At 40.7% G+C, this 24,765-nt stretch overlaps 2 protein-coding genes and 15 non-coding genes across 18 annotated transcripts; 2 read left to right on the top strand and 15 right to left on the bottom strand.

Moving 5' to 3' along the window:
- Nucleotides 1-3,819: 3,819 nt before the first annotated feature.
- LOC116491711 (heme-binding protein 2-like) lies at nucleotides 3,820-10,255 on the top strand. Of its 2 annotated transcripts, none has more exons than XM_032191900.1 (5): nucleotides 3,820-3,972; nucleotides 6,256-6,340; nucleotides 6,690-6,825; nucleotides 7,243-7,408; nucleotides 7,711-10,255. In XM_032191900.1, exons 2-5 carry the CDS (start codon nucleotides 6,266-6,268, stop codon nucleotides 7,883-7,885), a joined length of 552 nt encoding a protein of 183 aa, XP_032047791.1. In that variant the 5' UTR covers nucleotides 3,820-3,972; nucleotides 6,256-6,265; the 3' UTR covers nucleotides 7,886-10,255. The 2 variants fall into 2 exon arrangements, with proteins under 2 accessions (XP_032047791.1, XP_032047790.1); XM_032191899.1 differs by having other exon boundaries at nucleotides 3,821-3,968.
- On the bottom strand, nucleotides 9,502-9,576 carry LOC116492261. Its single transcript, XR_004253572.1, has one exon. It is a non-coding gene; the product is annotated as a small nucleolar RNA SNORD47 (small nucleolar RNA).
- A 531-nt stretch (nucleotides 10,256-10,786) lies between the features above and the next one.
- On the bottom strand, nucleotides 10,787-10,865 carry LOC116492252. Its single transcript, XR_004253563.1, has one exon. It is a non-coding gene; the product is annotated as a small nucleolar RNA SNORD79 (small nucleolar RNA).
- A 794-nt stretch (nucleotides 10,866-11,659) lies between these two features.
- LOC116492274 lies at nucleotides 11,660-11,723 on the bottom strand. Its single transcript, XR_004253584.1, has one exon. It is a non-coding gene; the product is annotated as a small nucleolar RNA SNORD78 (small nucleolar RNA).
- Nucleotides 11,724-12,112: 389 nt separating this feature from the next.
- On the bottom strand, nucleotides 12,113-12,178 carry LOC116492264. Its single transcript, XR_004253575.1, has one exon. It is a non-coding gene; the product is annotated as a small nucleolar RNA SNORD44 (small nucleolar RNA).
- A 1,193-nt stretch (nucleotides 12,179-13,371) lies between these two features.
- On the bottom strand, nucleotides 13,372-13,455 carry LOC116492269. Its single transcript, XR_004253579.1, has one exon. It is a non-coding gene; the product is annotated as a small nucleolar RNA snR60/Z15/Z230/Z193/J17 (small nucleolar RNA).
- A 160-nt stretch (nucleotides 13,456-13,615) lies between these two features.
- LOC116492266 lies at nucleotides 13,616-13,698 on the bottom strand. Its single transcript, XR_004253577.1, has one exon. It is a non-coding gene; the product is annotated as a small nucleolar RNA snR60/Z15/Z230/Z193/J17 (small nucleolar RNA).
- Nucleotides 13,699-14,043: 345 nt separating this feature from the next.
- On the bottom strand, nucleotides 14,044-14,128 carry LOC116492250. The gene has a single exon (XR_004253561.1). It is a non-coding gene; the product is annotated as a small nucleolar RNA SNORD24 (small nucleolar RNA).
- Nucleotides 14,129-14,371: 243 nt separating this feature from the next.
- LOC116492276 lies at nucleotides 14,372-14,439 on the bottom strand. Its single transcript, XR_004253586.1, has one exon. It is a non-coding gene; the product is annotated as a small nucleolar RNA SNORD75 (small nucleolar RNA).
- A 2,219-nt stretch (nucleotides 14,440-16,658) lies between these two features.
- Nucleotides 16,659-20,811, top strand: LOC116491713 (heme-binding protein 2-like). The gene is made up of 4 exons (XM_032191901.1): nucleotides 16,659-16,897; nucleotides 17,246-17,381; nucleotides 17,798-17,963; nucleotides 18,267-20,811. The coding sequence occupies exons 1-4, from the start codon at nucleotides 16,823-16,825 to the stop codon at nucleotides 18,439-18,441; spliced, it is 552 nt and encodes a 183-aa protein (XP_032047792.1). The 5' UTR covers nucleotides 16,659-16,822; the 3' UTR covers nucleotides 18,442-20,811.
- LOC116492262 lies at nucleotides 20,058-20,132 on the bottom strand. Its single transcript, XR_004253573.1, has one exon. It is a non-coding gene; the product is annotated as a small nucleolar RNA SNORD47 (small nucleolar RNA).
- A 530-nt stretch (nucleotides 20,812-21,341) lies between the features above and the next one.
- On the bottom strand, nucleotides 21,342-21,420 carry LOC116492253. Its single transcript, XR_004253564.1, has one exon. It is a non-coding gene; the product is annotated as a small nucleolar RNA SNORD79 (small nucleolar RNA).
- Nucleotides 21,421-22,214: 794 nt separating this feature from the next.
- LOC116492275 lies at nucleotides 22,215-22,278 on the bottom strand. The gene has a single exon (XR_004253585.1). It is a non-coding gene; the product is annotated as a small nucleolar RNA SNORD78 (small nucleolar RNA).
- A 389-nt stretch (nucleotides 22,279-22,667) lies between these two features.
- On the bottom strand, nucleotides 22,668-22,733 carry LOC116492265. Its single transcript, XR_004253576.1, has one exon. It is a non-coding gene; the product is annotated as a small nucleolar RNA SNORD44 (small nucleolar RNA).
- A 1,193-nt stretch (nucleotides 22,734-23,926) lies between these two features.
- Nucleotides 23,927-24,010, bottom strand: LOC116492270. The gene has a single exon (XR_004253580.1). It is a non-coding gene; the product is annotated as a small nucleolar RNA snR60/Z15/Z230/Z193/J17 (small nucleolar RNA).
- Nucleotides 24,011-24,170: 160 nt separating this feature from the next.
- LOC116492267 lies at nucleotides 24,171-24,253 on the bottom strand. The gene has a single exon (XR_004253578.1). It is a non-coding gene; the product is annotated as a small nucleolar RNA snR60/Z15/Z230/Z193/J17 (small nucleolar RNA).
- Nucleotides 24,254-24,598: 345 nt separating this feature from the next.
- On the bottom strand, nucleotides 24,599-24,683 carry LOC116492251. The gene has a single exon (XR_004253562.1). It is a non-coding gene; the product is annotated as a small nucleolar RNA SNORD24 (small nucleolar RNA).
- Between the last annotated feature and the right edge of the window lie 82 nt (nucleotides 24,684-24,765).

Here is a 24,765-nt window from a genome sequence, read left to right on the forward strand (position 1 = left end):
GAAAGAGGATTAATTTGCATGGGAAGCTGAACTCACTTCATATCCTTCTAGAACTGAATGGGGAGTGCATGTTTTCTGTGGATTTAGGTAATTATTAATGCTGGCTAAAGAAGTTTACTGGCTTAATTGCTTGTGGAGTTCAGCTGATAGCTAGATCCCTAAACAGATTCATATTAAAAATAACCCTTATTTTGGAAATAAGACAAGTGAATAAAGCAGAAAAAGCTTCCAATTTCTCCCTGGGCTCTTTCAAGATAGAGGAGAGGAAGGTTTAGGGATGTTTTTCATGACAGCCAGAGGGATTAATAAAGAATAATTCTTCAAATCTAGAATGATTCAGAAATGCAACCTTCAGCAAGAGAATCTTGGAAAATGCTAATGCAGCAGTGATCCAGAGTGGCGTTACATGTAGAATGCTTTTTATTTGGACAAAATGAGTCAGTTCCATGCAATCTCTGACTAAGTGATCTACTAGCAAGGAGTCATTCGTTTGGAACGATTTTAGGTTTTGCTCTCATTGAGAGCTGTTGTCTCATTCACACAAACTATCTTGATGTCAGCTCTTCAAGGTAGTAGGGAGATGCCTTAGCTTTGTGTGTCCCTTGAAATATACAAAAAGCACATGGACAAAATCCACAGAGGCTTCTCCAGGAAGCAAGTGATTACTGGCTGAAGGGCAATCAAATGGCAACAAATTGGTGTGCTGACATAAAATATGTATGCTACAGCACAAGGTCTAAACAGCAGCTCATTGGAGTTAGAGGAGAGATTGCACTTTTTTGCAAGGGTTAACATGGGGTCTACTTTAGTACATTCGACTGCTTCTTTAAAAGATGGTAGATTTGTCTTACTTCTATTTCCCTACCAGAAGTGAAAATAAAAGAATTTGCTAGAAAGTTTCCTCTTTCTTTAGAGCAAGAAGTTTAGAGACCTGCGGTTTAACCTGGCTGGCAGCTCAGAACCGCACAGCCGATTGCTCCCCACCCCCCCCCATCACCCTACTTGGGATGGGGGGGAGAATCAAAAAAAGGTGAAAGCCTGTGGGTTGAGATAAAGACAGTTTATTAGGACAGAAAATAATAATAATAATAATAATAATGATGTGTACAAGTGATGCACAATGCAGTAGACTGCGATGCCTGGTCTATCCCTGAGCAGCCGGTCCCCCAGACCCCAGCCAGCCCCCCATATTAATTGCTCTGCATGACCCCATAAGGTATGGAATAGCCCTGTGGCCAGTTGGGGTCAGCTGTCCTGGGTCTGTCCCCTCCCAGCTCCTGCAGCACAACCAGCCTGCCTGCTGGCAGGACAGAGCAAGAAGCTGGAAAGTCCTTGGCTTAGTGTAGGCACTGCTCTGCAACAATTAAAACATCAGTGTGGCATCAACGTTATTTTTATCCTAAATCCCAAACACAACACCCTACCAGCTCCTAGGAGGAAAATTAACTCTATCCTAGCTGAAACCAGGAAACTTCTTTAGGGAGATGAATTAGCAGAAAGACACGGATTATCTAACCACGTGTAAAGACATTTTTTCTGCCCAGACTATTATTTATAGTAGAAATAAACATCACATGGTTTACTTCTCTGTTGTGAAGTAGGAGCTTCTGCATCACCTGCTGTTTGCAAAAGCAAATGCAATTTATACCTTAAGATTCTCATTTCTGTTAAACCATAATCATTACCAAGAGCAAGGTTGATGCTGTGAGCAGCTTAGGCAAAAAAGCAAAACTGCCTGGAGCATGTGCACAGCACACGTTCCTCTCTGTCCCTTACACGCTATTTTTTTGTATTAGAATACAGATTTGTCAGTCATAAGAACATAACTTAAAAATATCATGAAATGTACCGTAGCTTTTTCATGAGCTCCATGTCCAATACTGACACAAGAATTCAGTGAAGATTCATCCCTTTGTGCAAGCCATGTGTGCCTGCCTCTGTGCATACAGGTGACCTAAAATGCCTTGCCTAAATCTGACAGCAGCGGCTGTAATGTTGCCATAGAACAGACAGAAGCATTTTTGCTTTACAGCATGTTATTTAACGTATTGTTTGGGCTTGTTAATGGTAAGTGTAGGTAGAGTCTATAGAGAAGAAAAATGGAAATCTCAACTGATTGTATCAAAGGCTTCTTCCTATACTTACCCACCATGCGCTTCTAGCCTGAAACACTGGTACCTAAACACAAACTGTGCACAGGAGTATCTGCTCAAACAGTACAGTTACAGCCAGAAACTGCAAGCTTCTGTAGTGCCTGTGAGCTTGTACTCTCATTTCTGCTTCTTTTGTTTACAACAGTGCAAAAAAATATTGCTTTGTCAGCTAATCTAGAGAATACCAGCCACGTGCCATACATATCCCAGCTCCTCCTCCCCAGTTATATAGGGTAAGGGTGCATATATAGTTAGGTACCAGACACATGGCCTCACACCTGCCCTGCTGTCTCTTACTACTGTTGGCATGTCCTCACAGTGCATATGTGGAAAACAATGGAGTGTTGAAAAACAACCTCTTGGGAAACACTGGCGATTGTTCTCAAACTTCGGGCTACTCCACCAGGAACAGTTGGCTGTTTGTTGGGGACAGAAATGTCAGCTGGACACATACATACTGACTGGGGATTTGTTGTGGGTCTCTCCAGAACAAAACAAGAATTCACAGTGGGCTTGTGTTTATCTACATTTTAGTTGCCACCCCCTTTCAAGGCAATACTCCTCTGTACAAAAGATCAAGGTTAACTGTGTTGAGATGGACCAAACTGCGGTGGCAGGGTGTAGGTTTTTTACTACTTTACTACTACTTCTCTGCTCTGAAGAAAGTAATTACCAGCACACACTTTACAGTAAAATTAGGTTGAGAGAGTAACATAACAGCTAACCTGACACAAGCAAATGCCTCTGCATGCCTTTAGCTCCGATGCAGTGCCTGCCATGTAGCAGCTTCTTCTTCTCCAAAATGCCCTGCTGAATTTCCTGTTTGATCCAAACAGAACACAGGTGAAACAGAGACCGTTTACTCCATAAAAGTGCTAAACCTGCAGGGAACTGTTCTGAGGCCTTAGCACATTCTACCAGGCTCAACTAGTAAACCCCACTTCACACCAGCCCACTTTTGTGGCATTAGGGAGCAGTGTGCAAGAGCTATTTGGCTTTTTTTTTTTTTTTTTAATTTCCCTTTCAGAACAGGCGTGTATCAAACAACATTCCACATGAAGTGTTCTCAGAAATCGAACTGCAAAATTCAATCTGCTTTCCTGTGCTGGTACCTAAATGCACCTGGAGCTGCTGCTGGTTAAATGAAGAGTCCAGCTTAACTTTGTGTGAAGCACAACAGATTTTCACAATAGCTTTGTACAATCCCTTTGTGCAGATATCCAAGGGCTAAGGGGTCTGATCAGTCTTGAACGCTGTTCAAAACAGCCAGTCATTACAGAACACTGTCTGTCTTTCATACCGGGTCAGCAGAAATCTTGTGAGGATGGTCTTAGCTGTTTGCAGCCAGATCTGTACCCACCATTTCACCCCAGAGTTAAAAAGGAAAAGCTTTCATTTTCTAACATCCCCTTGCAATCTGAGCAGGGGGCGTATGACATTACTTTTTTGTACATTTCTTTCTCCCGAGAGCACAAAACCTACCGCTGACCTCAACATAAGTAGGCACAGTGCCATGGAAGCTGGTGGAAGTTACACAAGGGTGTGAAACGGTTTGTGGAGCCAGATCACACACTGGACCCAATGTTGGCTCGTGGGCTGTAGGTGGGGCTTTCGGCATTTGTGTGGGAGCTCTCCAATGAGACCCAGAGGGGTCAGGCTACAACATCTGGTTTTCATAAGAGCATCTCCCTCCAGTAGGGCTGAGGCATGGGCGGGGTTTGATCGAACTAAAATAAACACCGACATGCAGCATCTGCTACGTGCAGCCTCAGAAGGACAGCCTAATAGTTAAGACGACAGCTTATTCACCAAAATGTAAGTATGTCCACTTTCTGCACTTTAAAAATATAATTAGCAGCTCTATGGAATATCGTATTCTGGCTGTGTTTACTCACAGTCTCTGGAGGTGCTTGCAAGGAATTCAAGTATAAATATTTGGAGGGTTCTTGGTGTTCTCCATATAATTGCCTTATGTAACTCAATTATTTCTTACACGCAGCCACGACAGTATTGGCTGCAGTTACAGAAGTTCTGTGAGCAGCAGCTAAGAAGAGGTTTAAGGAGGGGTTGGGATTGGCACACAGAAACAAGCCAGCTAATACAGCAGCACATTTAAGCAGAGGAACATTTACTTCTCTGCTTTCTAAGATACCCAGGGAGCACAAACCAAGCATGTTTTCTATCGAGGTGTAGCAATGAGAAATAAAGTGAAGTGCCAGCAAAGCGTTATCAATTTTTTTTGAAATGGTAGCGTATAAAACATATTCACACAGTAAATTTCCATATAGATTGTTCACATTTACTTCCAATAACACAGTTGGATTTGTGCCTTCTTGTTATGTTTGGATGATACATGTACGTATATACTATTGATAAAAAGTGAAACGTAATGGACGTATAACAGTCCATTCCAGTCTGACTGCTGAACTTCATGCAGGTACCTTTCTTCAGGATGGGACAGGGAGGGGAACAGTGCCTGCTTTTTTTTTTTTTTGTAATCAGTATCCAGCTGCATTGTTCTGGTATTCACACCACTACTCCACAACAACGGGAGCTACTAGAAAACACTTTTCAACTTGTGCATGTATGTGTGCTCCTTAAAGGATTATATGTGAAATCAGTGCCAACAGGTTGGGTTGTTTTTTTTTTTTTTTCAATAAAATTCATAGATCCCAAACAGAAAACTCGCTGTAGCCACCTCAAAACCAGGGTAAAGGAGATCAGAACTGAACAGCAGTCTGCAGCAGTGTATGGTTACAGTGAATACGTACTACTGCAGCTACCAGAATATCTCAAGAGATAACAGGACCATCATGTTTAAGACAGCATACCTTGAAGACTTTAAAAAATGCTGATCACAGATTGCACACGGTCTATCCGTTGTGTTAGATACCACCATCATTCAGCAAACTGAAACACTTGTGGACTTCAGGAATCAAGTGTCAGTGATCTGAGGTGGCATGATTTCACCGTGGCTCTCAGAGCAATGCTGTATACCTGCTGCTGGAAGTGGGGGATGCTGTCAGTTATAGCACCTTGAATTCAGTGTTTACGAAAGCCCGTGAAAGAAGTGGTCACGAGTCACAGAGCAATCAACAGCTTCTTGTGTGGGCAGCTATGAACAGCTGAGGAGGCAGAGAAATTAAAATTAACCCCAAAGCTGCTACTGCTGCCCAAGAAATACACAATAAAGTCATGTTCTGAGAAGACAATGCATTATGATCGAAGTATCACGAATCTTGCTGAATTAATGGCATGCTGCCATTGCAAATTGAGGTGCATGCTAAGGGTATTGTAATAAGGATATTGTAACAGAAAGCAGAGACTTTCTCTGGATGTAGTTGTGTAGTGCTATCTGCCTGGTGTTGACAAAAATGATAAACCAAGGCTCCAAATATTTCAAGGTAAGACTTAAAGAGCTCTCAATATTTCAGTAGTGGTTCTGATTATTTTGGAACAATGAGGTGAAGTTGAGTGTTTTCATGTTTTCAGCATTCTCCTTCCATGTGAAGGCTAGATAGGAAAGCAGCAACATATTCATAAATAACAAAAATCTCACCCAGTCACCAGACTCCGGAAGGTCTTCAAGGCATCAACTACTATGAGATTTCCAATAACGTTACGTACGCCATCAGTACTACAGCAGCCACCAACAGTGCACCTTCTCATCCAGGTGCAAAGTGGTTTAACTGCTCGGGTCCATTTCACTTGCAGGATGATTTCCACCTTCTGTTTTGCAGCCAGGAAATGCCCTCACTTCACAGGGAAGGCAGCTTACACTGAATGATGAACACTCCAACAGCAGCCTAGCCATGGTTTCACGATCTTGTTTCATGATCTTGTTTCTCTGTTCCCTCACAGCTAAAAAGATTTCAGGTCTTTTCGTTGAAACCCTTAGGATAAGGGTAATTTCTGGGACAATTACCTTTCAGAAGGCGTCTGGTCTTTGCCTGAACTTAGTCTTTGGTGCATATGTTACTGATAGGTCGGAGACCAGAGGCTGAGAAAAGCCTCTTAAATTTAGCAGAGAAGCCCTAATGTTTTCTCATATCCCATTCATACTGCATTGAGTGGAGGCCAATGAACTGTGTCTACCTTTCAGCTCCACCACGATGATCAAATCCTTCAAGCAAACATTTCTGTCCCTGGATCTGCAGTCCCCTCGGTGGAACACAGCAGAGACAACGGTAACTCCTAAAGGCCAGGAGAACAGAGTTTTCCATTGTCAGTGTGGATTTAGGATTCCCAGTCTGAGAACGAGCATGAAGGAAGTGTTCCTACACTGTTCATGCCTAATTGCAAAGGGGGCAACAAGCACACCTACTCCTAAGCTCTGAAGAGCTCCATCTAAGGCAGAATAGCATGGTTTTGCAATGGAAGTGTCAGAATTTGACCCTGGGGGTACACCTGTAACTGCATGCTATGAGGCTGCCAGGGGTTATTTAATCACAATCCTTCCAGGCTGATTTGGAAAGAGTAGCCCTTTGTGTCATTAGTATTCATCTTGTGGTTACTGTGACTTTTGCTACCTTCCAGGCAAAGGATTATGAACTGCGCCAGTACGAAACAGCTAAGTGGGTCAGCACAGTCATCAGAGGAGAGACCCAGAAAGAAGCATTGCGCCAGGGCTTCTGGAAACTCTTCCACTACATCCAAGGGAAGAATGAGAAAGGTAGAACATGCTGGGTTTGAACTGCTACAAGCACAAATTAGATGATGCCAAGTAGCTTACAGCAGTAGATAACCTTGGACACAGAGACTTTTCCTAGTCTAACACCCACCTGCCTACACTAGGCCACCATACCTCTTCCAAGGCCCTCAGGGATTACACCTTAGAGGGATGCTGAAAACTCTGTTCCAAGGACCACATAGGATTGAAGGAGCTGCAGCCTGGACAGTGAGAAATTGCTCTACAGTTAGAAATGAAAACAGAATGTGGCAGTACATTCCTTTGCATCAATGTGCAAAAGAACAGTAATGCTGGGAAGTTGTTTTGGCACGTGGTTTTAGGCAGCCTGCATCATCCCTTAGAGTTGCATTCAGACACTGTCTTTGCTTTCAGCTCATTACACTTTCTACCCTCCTTTAGAGATGAAGATTGATATGACTGTGCCAGTGACATGTCTGGTAAAGCGTGGCTGTGCAGACTTCAAGGTCTCTTTCTTTGTGCCATTTGAACACCAGGACTCCCCCCCCCAGCCCACAGACTCAGATGTGTTTATTGAGGAGCGGAAGGCAGCAGCTGTCTTTGTCCGGTAAGCTCACAGAGGGTTGGGGCTCACCTAGCAGGTCTACATTCTTACTTGCATCTGATTTTTAACTGTGCATAGTGAATACACACTATTTAGAGCCTGGAGTTTAGATGCAGCAGTCATTCACCCTGACAACTTCTGATGTGCCATTTAGTAACTACAAACTGCGTGAGAACTGCTCAAATACTGCATTGCTTCCCCACCCTGTCATCTCTTCGGCAATGCAAAGCAGGGAGCAGATATTTTGGCCTTCTACAAATTGTATAACCCCCCCCCCCCCTTTTTTTTTTTTAAACTTCAACCAGGTCCTTCAGTGGATTTGCCTCAACAGAGAAATATGCTGAGGAAGCTGAAGTCTTGGCCAGAATCTTAAGAAACAGAGGCCAACTATTCCACGAAGATTTCTTCTACACTGCAGGCTATGACAGTCCCTTCAAACTCTTCAACAGGCACAATGAAGTGTGGTATTTTAAGAAGTAATGCAGGGGAGGAATACTAAGAGGCTACTAACCAGTTCTGAATGAAAATAGACCTTATTAATGGCTTTTGCTTTAGTGCAGAAGAGATTTAATTTGCACATGAACACAGCAACATCTCTAATTCACTTTATCTAGGATGAAAAACTGTTCAGCCTAAGAAGATTTCAGTTCTGTTCTACAGAGACGTCATTGAAGTTTAAGTAGTTCACAGAGGCTGGGTTATGAGGGAGATGAAACTTAATTCTGTTCCTCATACTGAAAATCTCTTGGTAGCACTAATTATCTGAAAACATTCCTGCACAAGCATTTGTATGTCTGATTCTACTTCTTGGTAGAATTGCCACAGTAATAGTTCAAGTGTTACAGATTAAGTTCTTCATAAAACTTTTACCCTATTGATATTACACCTGAAGCACCACAGAAATATGGGGAAGTACATTAAATCTTTTTTTTTTTTTAAATAAAGAAACCTGGCACTAATTAGCTTTGGGAATAAAGCAAATCTTAACAGGCCCCAGTGCCACCCAAATGTTTATATTTAACAGGATTATCAAAACCTCCCTCCTCTGCTTATAGCTTTGTCTCCTGAAGGCTGAATGCTATCTTGCCCCAGAAAAATTATACTCAATCCAGGGGAAGCATGTCAGAATACAAGCTATATATTGTTGCTCCATTATAGACTGTCTCTATACTGTTTCCATAGTTGGTGTTTTTGAGCAATATTTTATCTTTTGGAATTATCTGACTAAAAAGCTCTTAAGAGAAGTTGCATCAGCCGCTATGGGTCTTGGAATGAGCTAGTATCAGCACTTCAGCAGGCTTCAGTCTCAACAAAAACAAAGCTCTCCAAGTAGTTGCAGTCCAATAAAGCACCAGATCTTCTTACTGAAATTATTGCTGAAATTAGCATAATTAAGTCATGTATTACCAGACATACAAGTTTAGAACCAAATAGGCAAATCATGTTTAGCTCCCACCTATGAAACACTGAATGTACTTCTTTGTAGGTTTGCCTAAATCCAGACAGAGCAGACTGGAGTTGACATGAACTCTGACACTGGCAATAGCCACACATCCTCTACAGTGAAGAACACTTGCAGGACTAGCATTACCTAGTTTGCTCCCTGCCCTAAAGTCAAACATTTGAAGCTTTTACAAAATAGCCTAGAGCTAGCTTACAGCAAGCCCTTCAAGTCAGAAAGCAGTTGACAACAAAAGGCAGAGTTTACAAAATTTTATTGGCTCCAATTAGTGTATGAGGTAAATGTTACCACCGCAAAGTCTTGGCTTCCTAATGCTGTTCATGCAAGTGTAGCCCATTATTCTGGGATCTTCCACCTATTAAGTACAGCATAAGAACCATTATAAGGCACCAAACCAGCACAAGAAGCTGACTGGAACAGCTCAGACCTTAGATTTTCATCTCTGTTCAGTGAGAGAGTTCAAGCTAAGGTTTTAATCATCATTTGGTTCCAGCAAATAAGTTTTTATTACTACAGTTACACTCACCTTTCTCATTCCTCATATTAGTTTCAAAGTTGCCTCCTCACCTAAAGAAAGAAAATGCAGTTAGCACACAGTAGCACAACTACTAGAAGTTCCTCTCAGCAGTTGTGTAGCCTCAGAAAGAATGGAACGGAAGTGGTGATATCACAGTAACTCATCTGGCAGAATCAAGTTTCATCAGTGGCTACAGAAATTCCGTACATTTAAGAAAGAATCTGTGTGATCTTACCCAGTGAGGCAGCTGACAATAGTTCATTCCTAAGGAAGAGAGAAATTGTTTCAAAATAAGGTATCGCTATACGCAACTTCATAAAGCTATGAAATTCTATACAAATTAATTTTAACCTATAACAAGGCTGCATTTTGGCCACCAAGTGACAACTTCAACATTTAACATTCAAATAGAATACAAAAACTTAATCTTAATTGAATTAGCAATACAGAATTACTAATATCAGAAGAACCACAAAAAAGTAGTTGGTTAGATTTGCTTTATGATACTGTCCCTCCCCAGAGAGACAGTTGGAGTAAGTTATGATACCTAAAATACAAGTCCCATGAAGGACATGTTTTTGAGATGAACTTAAATAGGCAATTTATTGTAGGTGAGACTGGGTCTAGTTGAGAAAAGTTTGTACAGTCTGGAACTTCAATTTGATGTGTGTACATTGAACAAAACCACAATTGCTACCACTCAGGTGATTTTTGCCAACTACAGGATATTAGATTTTTTTTTTTAATTATTTCAGGAGTGCAGCAGTGTTACACTGTCAGTTCATAAAACAGCCAGGTACATCAGGTAAGAGTTATGATGGGAATTGTATGCTTGCTGCTGTATTACATTAACAATATTGTATCAGCTTAAGTAGTTTCCACAATTTTTTTATTTTTTTATTTTTTATTTTTATTTTTATTTTATTTTATTTATTTTTTATTTTTTTTTTTTTTTTTACTATTTCCACTGTGTAAAGACAAAATAAGAAGCTTGAGTCATGGAGGCCACATCTTTTGCTCATACAAACTGAACTCTACATTAAGTTTGTCAGTGACTATAGTTAAGAAATTGTCAGGGTACCAAAGCTGCTGGAAAACCTCCTATAGTGAAGTTCATTCTTGCTCCATGCACATCATTTTTATTCCCACAATGGCTCGGAGTGGAAGATGCACAATAAAAAATATATCTAATTATGCACTAATCTTATGCACTTAACATAACAGAAATATTGCAGAAATTACTGGACCACCACGATCAATAAAATGTTCTATTTTACACTTACCTCAAAAAAGCAAAATCTTGGTTCTCACACACTCCTTCCTTCTCAGCTTCACTCTGTAACAAGTGCATTTTTATTAACACTCTACTTGGCCATGCTTGAACAGTTAATCTGAATGTGTGTACTGTTTCAGATCAAGAGTCCTCCTCAGTCTTCTTCAGAGAGATTCCCATTGCTTAAAATTCATCATCACAAACAGTACATGCTTAGAGTAGCTTAACATCTACCTCTTCACTCATACCACATAACTCTCATCTTGCCTGAGACAGGGAATTTACCAGATTACTCTGAATATAAGATCAGTACTGTCTGCCAAAGCCCACTGCATGCATTGAACAGCAAATAGGCATACTGTTTTCAATCAGCAGAACTCACTGATGCAAGCTCTGCGCTGCTGAGTAAAGGCACGTTCTTTCTGATCAACTAGAAAGTCAAATTGTGCAAAGCAGTCACATATTTCAATTGGTCTACACTATTTATTGCCAGGTCAGGAAAGCAGTTAGCATTTCAGTACAAAATGTTATCTTATGGCAATTGAGAAGCAAACAGCTTACCTAACATCTGTCACAGAGTATCTGGTAGTTCTTCCATTCTCAAAACTAAAATAAAAAAAAACAAAATAAAAGTTTCAGTGCAATGCTAATGTTATATTCCAACCATCAGACTTCAACGAACTTCCATTCTTGTTGCAACCATCACCACCTCTTTGCACTGTCTTTAGGGGTTCCACACACAGGTTGAAACTACTTACTGGTGCTCACAAATGCCCTCAGACTAACCTGTCATTCATCTGATGGCAGCCAGAAGCACGCATGTTACATCAACACCACCCCAGAAAAAGCCAGGTAAACTATCTCAAAGCATTCTGCTCTAGAAGAGATCCTCAATTACAGTTCCCTAAATTACAGTTCATATCAGTGGCATTTTATACCAACTGCACATCAACATTATTAGTACTATTGCCACTATTTTTACAGCTACTGTCAGTTACAGGGTCTTTCAGTAAAGAGCAGTCTACATTAGTAGTTTCAGGTCAGACATTTGACAACATCATTACAACCCTGTAAGACATGCCACGCCTGTCTGCAAAATTACCAGATTATTTAAAAACTTCTCAAATAATTTCAGTCTTCCACATAAGATTCAATCCCCAGCACCTTGGTAAGTGAGGTTTGCTGGCTGCTAATAACTTGTGAAAATCTTGAAGGAGCCTACTACGTAAACAGGCACCAAAAGATGGCACTACAATTAGGGGCCAGCACCTCACAACTTCCCCATCCCACAGCACAGCTATAAGCAGTTATACAAATTCACTGGGAACTTACTTTTTCCTTGAGCACTACCAGCTGGTACCACCTCACAGCTCTACCACAACAGCACTAGAAAAAAACACAGAATCAGGACAGCACATAAACAGACACAGGAATGAAATCCAGTCAGATGCCTGAAGTCAGATAGAGCTAATTGCAGACCTCCACAATTGAAGTCAGTGTGTTTGCATTTCATCATACAGGCAGCTTATACTATCAGTCTGTGGACTGCTATCTGCTTTAGGAAGAAGGCAAACAGTGCAATCAGAGCAACTTCAGGAGCTCACAGATGCACTAAGTTTAGCAAAACCAGTCTGCCAAGTATGGGTCTTATCCAGCAGTTCTTCCCTTATGCATCCACCTGGTTTGGCTGAAAAGCAAGCAGCCAACACCACCCCCTTTGCCCACACCAAATACTTCACTTCACATGTATATTCTAGGCTTTCTACACTAATAAACTTGCAAAGTTGAAATAAGTACTTACATCATGACAAGAAACAACTCAGGAGTCTGCAAAGGAAAAGTCACTGTTAGTTGTGGTCCAGGAGAAAGTTTTAGCATAACAACTCCAAAGGCTGTATCAGTGTTTAGTCAAGTTTTATCCTCACTGGGATCAGAGACCTGATTCAACATCACATACAGCAAACTGCAGCGCTCCCATTCCCTTCCACAAGGGGGCCCAAACCAATCTCCCAGCTCTCAACATGAGATATCACTGCTGAGACTGCAGAAATCAGCACACCTCTAAAGTGGGAACACCTGACATTCAGACTGGTCCAACCAGGAAAAGCATTTTGGATACTGAACTCATAATTTCCTAAACATAAATGTAGCAGTACCACATTTATTTACAGAAGTGTTCTGTGAAATTTTAACCCTCCAAAATAATTACTTCATATTTCTATTGTGAAACATAAGGCACACTTAGGGCAGTTATATCTTTGCTTCACATTTTCCAGGAACAGAATGTATTTGCAGACTCATCTATAAACAGAAGTTCCCAGGCTGAAATGCAGCCCAGTAGCTGACCTATTACTTCACAAGAGCAGCACAGCCAAACATAGCATCCAACTAAAACATCTTCTATTACCTTCAGTTTGAGAAGTCTCGTCTTTGCCAAAATCACTGACAGGTGAAAGCTTCTCACACCCAGCACAGGCATTCTGTCTCTGTCCAGGGCATTCTGCAAAGCAACACTTACAAGACTTAGAGCATGAACACCAGATGAGCCAAGTTTTCACTAAAAACTACATAGCAAACCCTCTTCATCCTACATTTCAGCATTTGTCTGTCTCCTTTCCTGATCTTCTGAAGGGCTTGACAAAATGCAACAGAGGGTAGCATTTCACTGTAAGCTTTCCATTTCAGTTCTCTGTCAACTTATCCTAAGGTACAGGAGGCTGCATCAGATAGGAGCGAAAGACTGAACAAGTGATCACCACTGATCATCTGCTGAACTATGCTATCATCATACGCAGCCTTTTCATGGACAGAAAGCTGGTTTTCACAGACACAGGCAATATAATATTTACCTTGCATAGCTTGTAGCTGCTTCTCCCAGTGCCTGCAACAAGAGAAAAATCAGATTCCCTCAGCTTTCTTGGCCAAGTCTACAATTTCCAAGCAATATACCACAACAGCAAGATACATCAGATAGGAGCGAAAGACAAAACTGTGTTCATCACAATAATCTCTGCTGAACTATGCTATCATCACTGTATCTGCTGTGGAGTAATAGTATTGACCAATCTCCTGTGATAGCTTTGGAAAATTGAATTCCCCAAAGAAAAAAATTAAAGAAATATTCAGGAGTATTTTGAATACTATGAAGCATCTATTATTTCTGTGCATTAGCAGAAAATAATCCCAGAACATTTCTTATCCATTTTACACACCCCACTGCCATGTGGCAGCAGCTCCATTGAGGAACCCTCAGCAGACTCCATAATGGTTTTTTTTCTTACCAGGTGATGTTTTTTCTGTAAGTGCATGATTCAAAACCTGAAAGAAAAAAAGCTTATGAGAAGTTTGTCTAAAGTCAAAATATCCAGGTGAATTCTAAGCTGTTGTGCCTCAGATGGAAATCATGGTGGTATGAGCTCTCATCATTGTCTTGGTCAAGAGTAGCAAACTATATTAGTCATCATTGTGGCACAAGAGGGAAAACTTAGCATAGGGAATACAGTTTGCCTACTGGTCACTAAAATAAGAAATGTACTATAGACAAACAGCAAATCCTTAAACACCATTTTATGTTAAATTTTCAGTTTTATATTTACCTTGTGAAGTAGCATCAAGTCTTCATATTGAGCAGCAGACCTAGAGGAAACAGGATAGTTTGAAGTGTGTGTAGAACCAGGTGCAGTATCTCTGACTGTGACACTAATAACAGAAAAAAGCCTCAGTGCAGAGTTTTCAGAAATCACTTCTGTCCACTACTCTAATAACTGAAAACATCACAGGCTCTCCAATTTAGTTATCAATCCTGATAGCTACAAGCACTTTTCTCTAGTCTGTTGCTGTGCATGATGAAATAGCAGTAACAAAGGAAACAGAGGTATCCATTATACTCCTGTAGTCCAATTAGAAGCTGCAATAGTGTTTTTGAACAGAAGCCTCACATCCCATCCTCAGCACAAAGAGCACATGACTCTTACTAGTAGCATGAAAACTACTCAGAGACATCAGTCAACTGCTGCATTACAAATGCTGGTCCTGCAATGTTCTGGGACACAGGAGTACCCCAGGCTAGTATCTGCAAGTACACCTACACAACAGTTTATTTCCCAAATTAAAATCTGCATTTCAGCAGCTGTACTTACCTTTTTTAAAGCCACCAAAGCACATTTAAGCAGAGGAACATTTACTTCTCTGCTTTCTAAGATACCCAGGGAGCACAAACCAAGCATGTTTTCTATCGAGGTGTAGCAATGAGAAATAAAGTGAAGTGCCAGCAAAGCGTTATCAATTTTTTTTGAAATGGTAGCGTATAAAACATATTCACACAGTAAATTTCCATATAGATTGTTCACATTTACTTCCAATAACACAGTTGGATTTGTGCCTTCTTGTTATGTTTGGATGATACATGTACGTATATACTATTGATAAAAAGTGAAACGTAATGGACGTATAACAGTCCATTCCAGTCTGACTGCTGAACTTCATGCAGGTACCTTTCTTCAGGATGGGACAGGGAGGGGAACAGTGCCTGCTTTTTTTTTTTTTTGTAATCAGTATCCAGCTGCATTGTTCTGGTATTCACACCACTACTCCACAACAACGGGAGCTACTAGAAAACACTTTTCAACTTGTGCATGTATGTGTGCTCCTTAAAGGATTATATGTGAAATCAGTGCCAACAGGTTGGGTTGTTTTTTTTTTTTTTTTCAATAAAATTCATAGATCCCAAACAGAAAACTCGCTGTAGCCACCTCAAAACCAGGGTAAAGGAGATCAGAACTGAACAGCAGTCTGCAGCAGTGTATGGTTACAGTGAATACGTACTACTGCAGCTACCAGAATATCTCAAGAGATAACAGGACCATCATGTTTAAGACAGCATACCTTGAAGACTTTAAAAAATGCTGATCACAGATTGCACACGGTCTATCCGTTGTGTTAGATACCACCATCATTCAGCAAACTGAAACACTTGTGGACTTCAGGAATCAAGTGTCAGTGATCTGAGGTGGCATGATTTCACCGTGGCTCTCAGAGCAATGCTGTATACCTGCTGCTGGAAGTGGGGGATGCTGTCAGTTATAGCACCTTGAATTCAGTGTTTACGAAAGCCCGTGAAAGAAGTGGTCACGAGTCACAGAGCAATCAACAGCTTCTTGTGTGGGCAGCTATGAACAGCTGAGGAGGCAGAGAAATTAAAATTAACCCCAAAGCTGCTACTGCTGCCCAAGAAATACACAATAAAGTCATGTTCTGAGAAGACAATGCATTATGATCGAAGTATCACGAATCTTGCTGAATTAATGGCATGCTGCCATTGCAAATTGAGGTGCATGCTAAGGGTATTGTAATAAGGATATTGTAACAGAAAGCAGAGACTTTCTCTGGATGTAGTTGTGTAGTGCTATCTGCCTGGTGTTGACAAAAATGATAAACCAAGGCTCCAAATATTTCAAGGTAAGACTTAAAGAGCTCTCAATATTTCAGTAGTGGTTCTGATTATTTTGGAACAATGAGGTGAAGTTGAGTGTTTTCATGTTTTCAGCATTCTCCTTCCATGTGAAGGCTAGATAGGAAAGCAGCAACATATTCATAAATAACAAAAATCTCACCCAGTCACCAGACTCCGGAAGGTCTTCAAGGCATCAACTACTATGAGATTTCCAATAACGTTACGTACGCCATCAGTACTACAGCAGCCACCAACAGTGCACCTTCTCATCCAGGTGCAAAGTGGTTTAACTGCTCGGGTCCATTTCACTTGCAGGATGATTTCCACCTTCTGTTTTGCAGCCAGGAAATGCCCTCACTTCACAGGGAAGGCAGCTTACACTGAATGATGAACACTCCAACAGCAGCCTAGCCATGGTTTCACGATCTTGTTTCATGATCTTGTTTCTCTGTTCCCTCACAGCTAAAAAGATTTCAGGTCTTTTCGTTGAAACCCTTAGGATAAGGGTAATTTCTGGGACAATTACCTTTCAGAAGGCGTCTGGTCTTTGCCTGAACTTAGTCTTTGGTGCATATGTTACTGATAGGTCGGAGACCAGAGGCTGAGAAAAGCCTCTTAAATTTAGCAGAGAAGCCCTAATGTTTTCTCATATCCCATTCATACTGCATTGAGTGGAGGCCAATGAACTGTGTCTACCTTTCAGCTCCACCACGATGATCAAATCCTTCAAGCAAACATTTCTGTCCCTGGATCTGCAGTCCCCTCGGTGGAACACAGCAGAGACAACGGTAACTCCTAAAGGCCAGGAGAACAGAGTTTTCCATTGTCAGTGTGGATTTAGGATTCCCAGTCTGAGAACGAGCATGAAGGAAGTGTTCCTACACTGTTCATGCCTAATTGCAAAGGGGGCAACAAGCACACCTACTCCTAAGCTCTGAAGAGCTCCATCTAAGGCAGAATAGCATGGTTTTGCAATGGAAGTGTCAGAATTTGACCCTGGGGGTACACCTGTAACTGCAGCTATGAGGCTGCCAGGGGTTATTTAATCACAATCCTTCCAGGCTGATTTGGAAAGAGTAGCCCTTTGTGTCATTAGTATTCATCTTGTGGTTACTGTGACTTTTGCTACCTTCCAGGCAAAGGATTATGAACTGCGCCAGTACGAAACAGCTAAGTGGGTCAGCACAGTCATCAGAGGAGAGACCCAGAAAGAAGCATTGCGCCAGGGCTTCTGGAAACTCTTCCACTACATCCAAGGGAAGAATGAGAAAGGTAGAACATGCTGGGTTTGAACTGCTACAAGCACAAATTAGATGATGCCAAGTAGCTTACAGCAGTAGATAACCTTGGACACAGAGACTTTTCCTAGTCTAACACCCACCTGCCTACACTAGGCCACCATACCTCTTCCAAGGCCCTCAGGGATTACACCTAGAGGGATGCTGAAAACTCTGTTCCAAGGACCACATAGGATTGAAGGAGCTGCAGCCTGGACAGTGAGAAATTGCTCTACAGTTAGAAATGAAAACAGAATGTGGCAGTACATTCCTTTGCATCAATGTGCAAAAGAACAGTAATGCTGGGAAGTTGTTTTGGCACGTGGTTTTAGGCAGCCTGCATCATCCCTTAGAGTTGCATTCAGACACTGTCTTTGCTTTCAGCTCATTACACTTTCTACCCTCCTTTAGAGATGAAGATTGATATGACTGTGCCAGTGACATGTCTGGTAAAGCGTGGCTGTGCAGACTTCAAGGTCTCTTTCTTTGTGCCATTTGAACACCAGGACTCCCCCCCCCAGCCCACAGACTCAGATGTGTTTATTGAGGAGCGGAAGGCAGCAGCTGTCTTTGTCCGGTAAGCTCACAGAGGGTTGGGGCTCACCTAGCAGGTCTACATTCTTACTTGCATCTGATTTTTAACTGTGCATAGTGAATACACACTATTTAGAGCCTGGAGTTTAGATGCAGCAGTCATTCACCCTGACAACTTCTGATGTGCCATTTAGTAACTACAAACTGCGTGAGAACTGCTCAAATACTGCATTGCTTCCCCACCCTGTCATCTCTTCGGCAATGCAAAGCAGGGAGCAGATATTTTGGCCTTCTACAAATTGTATAACCCCCCCCCCCCCTTTTTTTTTTTTTAAACTTCAACCAGGTCCTTCAGTGGATTTGCCTCAACAGAGAAATATGCTGAGGAAGCTGAAGTCTTGGCCAGAATCTTAAGAAACAGAGGCCAACTATTCCACGAAGATTTCTTCTACACTGCAGGCTATGACAGTCCCTTCAAACTCTTCAACAGGCACAATGAAGTGTGGTATTTTAAGAAGTAATGCAGGGGAGGAATACTAAGAGGCTACTAACCAGTTCTGAATGAAAATAGACCTTATTAATGGCTTTTGCTTTAGTGCAGAAGAGATTTAATTTGCACATGAACACAGCAACATCTCTAATTCACTTTATCTAGGATGAAAAACTGTTCAGCCTAAGAAGATTTCAGTTCTGTTCTACAGAGACGTCATTGAAGTTTAAGTAGTTCACAGAGGCTGGGTTATGAGGGAGATGAAACTTAATTCTGTTCCTCATACTGAAAATCTCTTGGTAGCACTAATTATCTGAAAACATTCCTGCACAAGCATTTGTATGTCTGATTCTACTTCTTGGTAGAATTGCCACAGTAATAGTTCAAGTGTTACAGATTAAGTTCTTCATAAAACTTTTCCCCTATTGATATTACACCTGAAGCACCACAGAAATATGGGGAAGTACATTAAATCTTTTTTTTTTTTTAAATAAAGAAACCTGGCACTAATTAGCTTTGGGAATAAAGCAAATCTTAACAGGCCCCAGTGCCACCCAAATGTTTATATTTAACAGGATTATCAAAACCTCCCTCCTCTGCTTATAGCTTTGTCTCCTGAAGGCTGAATGCTATCTTGCCCCAGAAAAATTATACTCAATCCAGGGGAAGCATGTCAGAATACAAGCTATATATTGTTGCTCCATTATAGACTGTCTCTATACTGTTTCCATAGTTGGTGTTTTTGAGCAATATTTTATCTTTTGGAATTATCTGACTAAAAAGCTCTTAAGAGAAGTTGCATCAGCCGCTATGGGTCTTGGAATGAGCTAGTATCAGCACTTCAGCAGGCTTCAGTCTCAACAAAAACAAAGCTCTCCAAGTAGTTGCAGTCCAATAAAGCACCAGATCTTCTTACTGAAATTATTGCTGAAATTAGCATAATTAAGTCATGTATTACCAGACATACAAGTTTAGAACCAAATAGGCAAATCATGTTTAGCTCCCACCTATGAAACACTGAATGTACTTCTTTGTAGGTTTGCCTAAATCCAGACAGAGCAGACTGGAGTTGACATGAACTCTGACACTGGCAATAGCCACACATCCTCTACAGTGAAGAACACTTGCAGGACTAGCATTACCTAGTTTGCTCCCTGCCCTAAAGTCAAACATTTGAAGCTTTTACAAAATAGCCTAGAGCTAGCTTACAGCAAGCCCTTCAAGTCAGAAAGCAGTTGACAACAAAAGGCAGAGTTTACAAAATTTTATTGGCTCCAATTAGTGTATGAGGTAAATGTTACCACCGCAAAGTCTTGGCTTCCTAATGCTGTTCATGCAAGTGTAGCCCATTATTCTGGGATCTTCCACCTATTAAGTACAGCATAAGAACCATTATAAGGCACCAAACCAGCACAAGAAGCTGACTGGAACAGCTCAGACCTTAGATTTTCATCTCTGTTCAGTGAGAGAGTTCAAGCTAAGGTTTTAATCATCATTTGGTTCCAGCAAATAAGTTTTTATTACTACAGTTACACTCACCTTTCTCATTCCTCATATTAGTTTCAAAGTTGCCTCCTCACCTAAAGAAAGAAAATGCAGTTAGCACACAGTAGCACAACTACTAGAAGTTCCTCTCAGCAGTTGTGTAGCCTCAGAAAGAATGGAACGGAAGTGGTGATATCACAGTAACTCATCTGGCAGAATCAAGTTTCATCAGTGGCTACAGAAATTCCGTACATTTAAGAAAGAATCTGTGTGATCTTACCCAGTGAGGCAGCTGACAATAGTTCATTCCTAAGGAAGAGAGAAATTGTTTCAAAATAAGGTATCGCTATACGCAACTTCATAAAGCTATGAAATTCTATACAAATTAATTTTAACCTATAACAAGGCTGCATTTTGGCCACCAAGTGACAACTTCAACATTTAACATTCAAATAGAATACAAAAACTTAATCTTAATTGAATTAGCAATACAGAATTACTAATATCAGAAGAACCACAAAAAAGTAGTTGGTTATATTTGCTTTATGATACTGTCCCTCCCCAGAGAGACAGTTGGAGTAAGTTATGATACCTAAAATACAAGTCCCATGAAGGACATGTTTTTGAGATGAACTTAAATAGGCAATTTATTGTAGGTGAGACTGGGTCTAGTTGAGAAAAGTTTGTACAGTCTGGAACTTCAATTTGATGTGTGTACATTGAACAAAACCACAATTGCTACCACTCAGGTGATTTTTGCCAACTACAGGATATTAGATTTTTTTTTTTAATTATTTCAGGAGTGCAGCAGTGTTACACTGTCAGTTCATAAAACAGCCAGGTACATCAGGTAAGAGTTATGATGGGAATTGTATGCTTGCTGCTGTATTACATTAACAATATTGTATCAGCTTAAGTAGTTTCCACAATTTTTTTATTTTTTTATTTTTTATTTTTATTTTTATTTTATTTTATTTTATTTTTTATTTTTTTTTTTTTTTACTATTTCCACTGTGTAAAGACAAAATAAGAAGCTTGAGTCATGGAGGCCACATCTTTTGCTCATACAAACTGAACTCTACATTAAGTTTGTCAGTGACTATAGTTAAGAAATTGTCAGGGTACCAAAGCTGCTGGAAAACCTCCTATAGTGAAGTTCATTCTTGCTCCATGCACATCATTTTTATTCCCACAATGGCTCGGAGTGGAAGATGCACAATAAAAAATATATCTAATTATGCACTAATCTTATGCACTTAACATAACAGAAATATTGCAGAAATTACTGGACCACCACGATCAATAAAATGTTCTATTTTACACTTACCTCAAAAAAGCAAAATCTTGGTTCTCACACACTCCTTCCTTCTCAGCTTCACTCTGTAACAAGTGCATTTTTATTAACACTCTACTTGGCCATGCTTGAACAGTTAATCTGAATGTGTGTACTGTTTCAGATCAAGAGTCCTCCTCAGTCTTCTTCAGAGAGATTCCCATTGCTTAAAATTCATCATCACAAACAGTACATGCTTAGAGTAGCTTAACATCTACCTCTTCACTCATACCACATAACTCTCATCTTGCCTGAGACAGGGAATTTACCAGATTACTCTGAATATAAGATCAGTACTGTCTGCCAAAGCCCACTGCATGCATTGAACAGCAAATAGGCATACTGTTTTCAATCAGCAGAACTCACTGATGCAAGCTCTGCGCTGCTGAGTAAAGGCACGTTCTTTCTGATCAACTAGAAAGTCAAATTGTGCAAAGCAGTCACATATTTCAATTGGTCTACACTATTTATTGCCAGGTCAGGAAAGCAGTTAGCATTTCAGTACAAAATGTTATCTTATGGCAATTGAGAAGCAAACAGCTTACCTAACATCTGTCACAGAGTATCTGGTAGTTCTTCCATTCTCAAAACTAAAATAAAAAAAAACAAAATAAAAGTTTCAGTGCAATGCTAATGTTATATTCCAACCATCAGACTTCAACGAACTTCCATTCTTGTTGCAACCATCACCACCTCTTTGCACTGTCTTTAGGGGTTCCACACACAGGTTGAAACTACTTACTGGTGCTCACAAATGCCCTCAGACTAACCTGTCATTCATCTGATGGCAGCCAGAAGCACGCATGTTACATCAACACCACCCCAGAAAAAGCCAGGTAAACTATCTCAAAGCATTCTGCTCTAGAAGAGATCCTCAATTACAGTTCCCTAAATTACAGTTCATATCAGTGGCATTTTATACCAACTGCACATCAACATTATTAGTACTATTGCCACTATTTTTACAGCTACTGTCAGTTACAGGGTCTTTCAGTAAAGAGCAGTCTACATTAGTAGTTTCAGGTCAGACATTTGACAACATCATTACAACCCTGTAAGACATGCCACGCCTGTCTGCAAAATTACCAGATTATTTAAAAACTTCTCAAATAATTTCAGTCTTCCACATAAGATTCAATCCCCAGCACCTTGGTAAGTGAGGTTTGCTGGCTGCTAATAACTTGTGAAAATCTTGAAGGAGCCTACTACGTAAACAGGCACCAAAAGATGGCACTACAATTAGGGGCCAGCACCTCACAACTTCCCCATCCCACAGCACAGCTATAAGCAGTTATACAAATTCACTGGGAACTTACTTTTTCCTTGAGCACTACCAGCTGGTACCACCTCACAGCTCTACCACAACAGCACTAGAAAAAAACACAGAATCAGGACAGCACATAAACAGACACAGGAATGAAATCCAGTCAGATGCCTGAAGTCAGATAGAGCTAATTGCAGACCTCCACAATTGAAGTCAGTGTGTTTGCATTTCATCATACAGGCAGCTTATACTATCAGTCTGTGGACTGCTATCTGCTTTAGGAAGAAGGCAAACAGTGCAATCAGAGCAACTTCAGGAGCTCACAGATGCACTAAGTTTAGCAAAACCAGTCTGCCAAGTATGGGTCTTATCCAGCAGTTCTTCCCTTATGCATCCACCTGGTTTGGCTGAAAAGCAAGCAGCCAACACCACCCCCTTTGCCCACACCAAATACTTCACTTCACATGTATATTCTAGGCTTTCTACACTAATAAACTTGCAAAGTTGAAATAAGTACTTACATCATGACAAGAAACAACTCAGGAGTCTGCAAAGGAAAAGTCACTGTTAGTTGTGGTCCAGGAGAAAGTTTTAGCATAACAACTCCAAAGGCTGTATCAGTGTTTAGTCAAGTTTTATCCTCACTGGGATCAGAGACCTGATTCAACATCACATACAGCAAACTGCAGCGCTCCCATTCCCTTCCACAAGGGGGCCCAAACCAATCTCCCAGCTCTCAACATGAGATATCACTGCTGAGACTGCAGAAATCAGCACACCTCTAAAGTGGGAACACCTGACATTCAGACTGGTCCAACCAGGAAAAGCATTTTGGATACTGAACTCATAATTTCCTAAACATAAATGTAGCAGTACCACATTTATTTACAGAAGTGTTCTGTGAAATTTTAACCCTCCAAAATAATTACTTCATATTTCTATTGTGAAACATAAGGCACACTTAGGGCAGTTATATCTTTGCTTCACATTTTCCAGGAACAGAATGTATTTGCAGACTCATCTATAAACAGAAGTTCCCAGGCTGAAATGCAGCCCAGTAGCTGACCTATTACTTCACAAGAGCAGCACAGCCAAACATAGCATCCAACTAAAACATCTTCTATTACCTTCAGTTTGAGAAGTCTCGTCTTTGCCAAAATCACTGACAGGTGAAAGCTTCTCACACCCAGCACAGGCATTCTGTCTCTGTCCAGGGCATTCTGCAAAGCAACACTTACAAGACTTAGAGCATGAACACCAGATGAGCCAAGTTTTCACTAAAAACTACATAGCAAACCCTCTTCATCCTACATTTCAGCATTTGTCTGTCTCCTTTCCTGATCTTCTGAAGGGCTTGACAAAATGCAACAGAGGGTAGCATTTCACTGTAAGCTTTCCATTTCAGTTCTCTGTCAACTTATCCTAAGGTACAGGAGGCTGCATCAGATAGGAGCGAAAGACTGAACAAGTGATCACCACTGATCATCTGCTGAACTATGCTATCATCATACGCAGCCTTTTCATGGACAGAAAGCTGGTTTTCACAGACACAGGCAATATAATATTTACCTTGCATAGCTTGTAGCTGCTTCTCCCAGTGCCTGCAACAAGAGAAAAATCAGATTCCCTCAGCTTTCTTGGCCAAGTCTACAATTTCCAAGCAATATACCACAACAGCAAGATACATCAGATAGGAGCGAAAGACAAAACTGTGTTCATCACAATAATCTCTGCTGAACTATGCTATCATCACTGTATCTGCTGTGGAGTAATAGTATTGACCAATCTCCTGTGATAGCTTTGGAAAATTGAATTCCCCAAAGAAAAAAATTAAAGAAATATTCAGGAGTATTTTGAATACTATGAAGCATCTATTATTTCTGTGCATTAGCAGAAAATAATCCCAGAACATTTCTTATCCATTTTACACACCCCACTGCCATGTGGCAGCAGCTCCATTGAGGAACCCTCAGCAGACTCCATAATGGTTTTTTTTCTTACCAGGTGATGTTTTTTCTGTAAGTGCATGATTCAAAACCTGAAAGAAAAAAAGCTTATGAGAAGTTTGTCTAAAGTCAAAATATCCAGGTGAATTCTAAGCTGTTGTGCCTCAGATGGAAATCATGGTGGTATGAGCTCTCATCATTGTCTTGGTCAAGAGTAGCAAACTATATTAGTCATCATTGTGGCACAAGAGGGAAAACTTAGCATAGGGAATACAGTTTGCCTACTGGTCACTAAAATAAGAAATGTACTATAGACAAACAGCAAAT

This window comes from Aythya fuligula, chromosome 8 (genome assembly GCF_009819795.1).
Source record: "Aythya fuligula isolate bAytFul2 chromosome 8, bAytFul2.pri, whole genome shotgun sequence".
NCBI lineage: Eukaryota > Metazoa > Chordata > Aves > Anseriformes > Anatidae > Aythya > Aythya fuligula.

Excerpts from the sequence above, each read along its gene's own strand:
- LOC116491711 (XM_032191900.1), top strand. The coding sequence starts at position 6,266 with ATGATCAAATCCTTCAAGCAAACATTTCTGTCCCTGGATCTGCAGTCC. Across the intron at positions 6,341-6,689 it reads GGAACACAGCAGAGACAACG|GCAAAGGATTATGAACTGCG; the intron begins GTAACTCCTAAA and ends GCTACCTTCCAG. Across the intron at positions 7,409-7,710 it reads GCAGCAGCTGTCTTTGTCCG|GTCCTTCAGTGGATTTGCCT; the intron begins GTAAGCTCACAG and ends AACTTCAACCAG.
- LOC116491713 (XM_032191901.1), top strand. The coding sequence starts at position 16,823 with ATGATCAAATCCTTCAAGCAAACATTTCTGTCCCTGGATCTGCAGTCC. Across the intron at positions 16,898-17,245 it reads GGAACACAGCAGAGACAACG|GCAAAGGATTATGAACTGCG; the intron begins GTAACTCCTAAA and ends GCTACCTTCCAG. Across the intron at positions 17,382-17,797 it reads CCAAGGGAAGAATGAGAAAG|AGATGAAGATTGATATGACT; the intron begins GTAGAACATGCT and ends ACCCTCCTTTAG.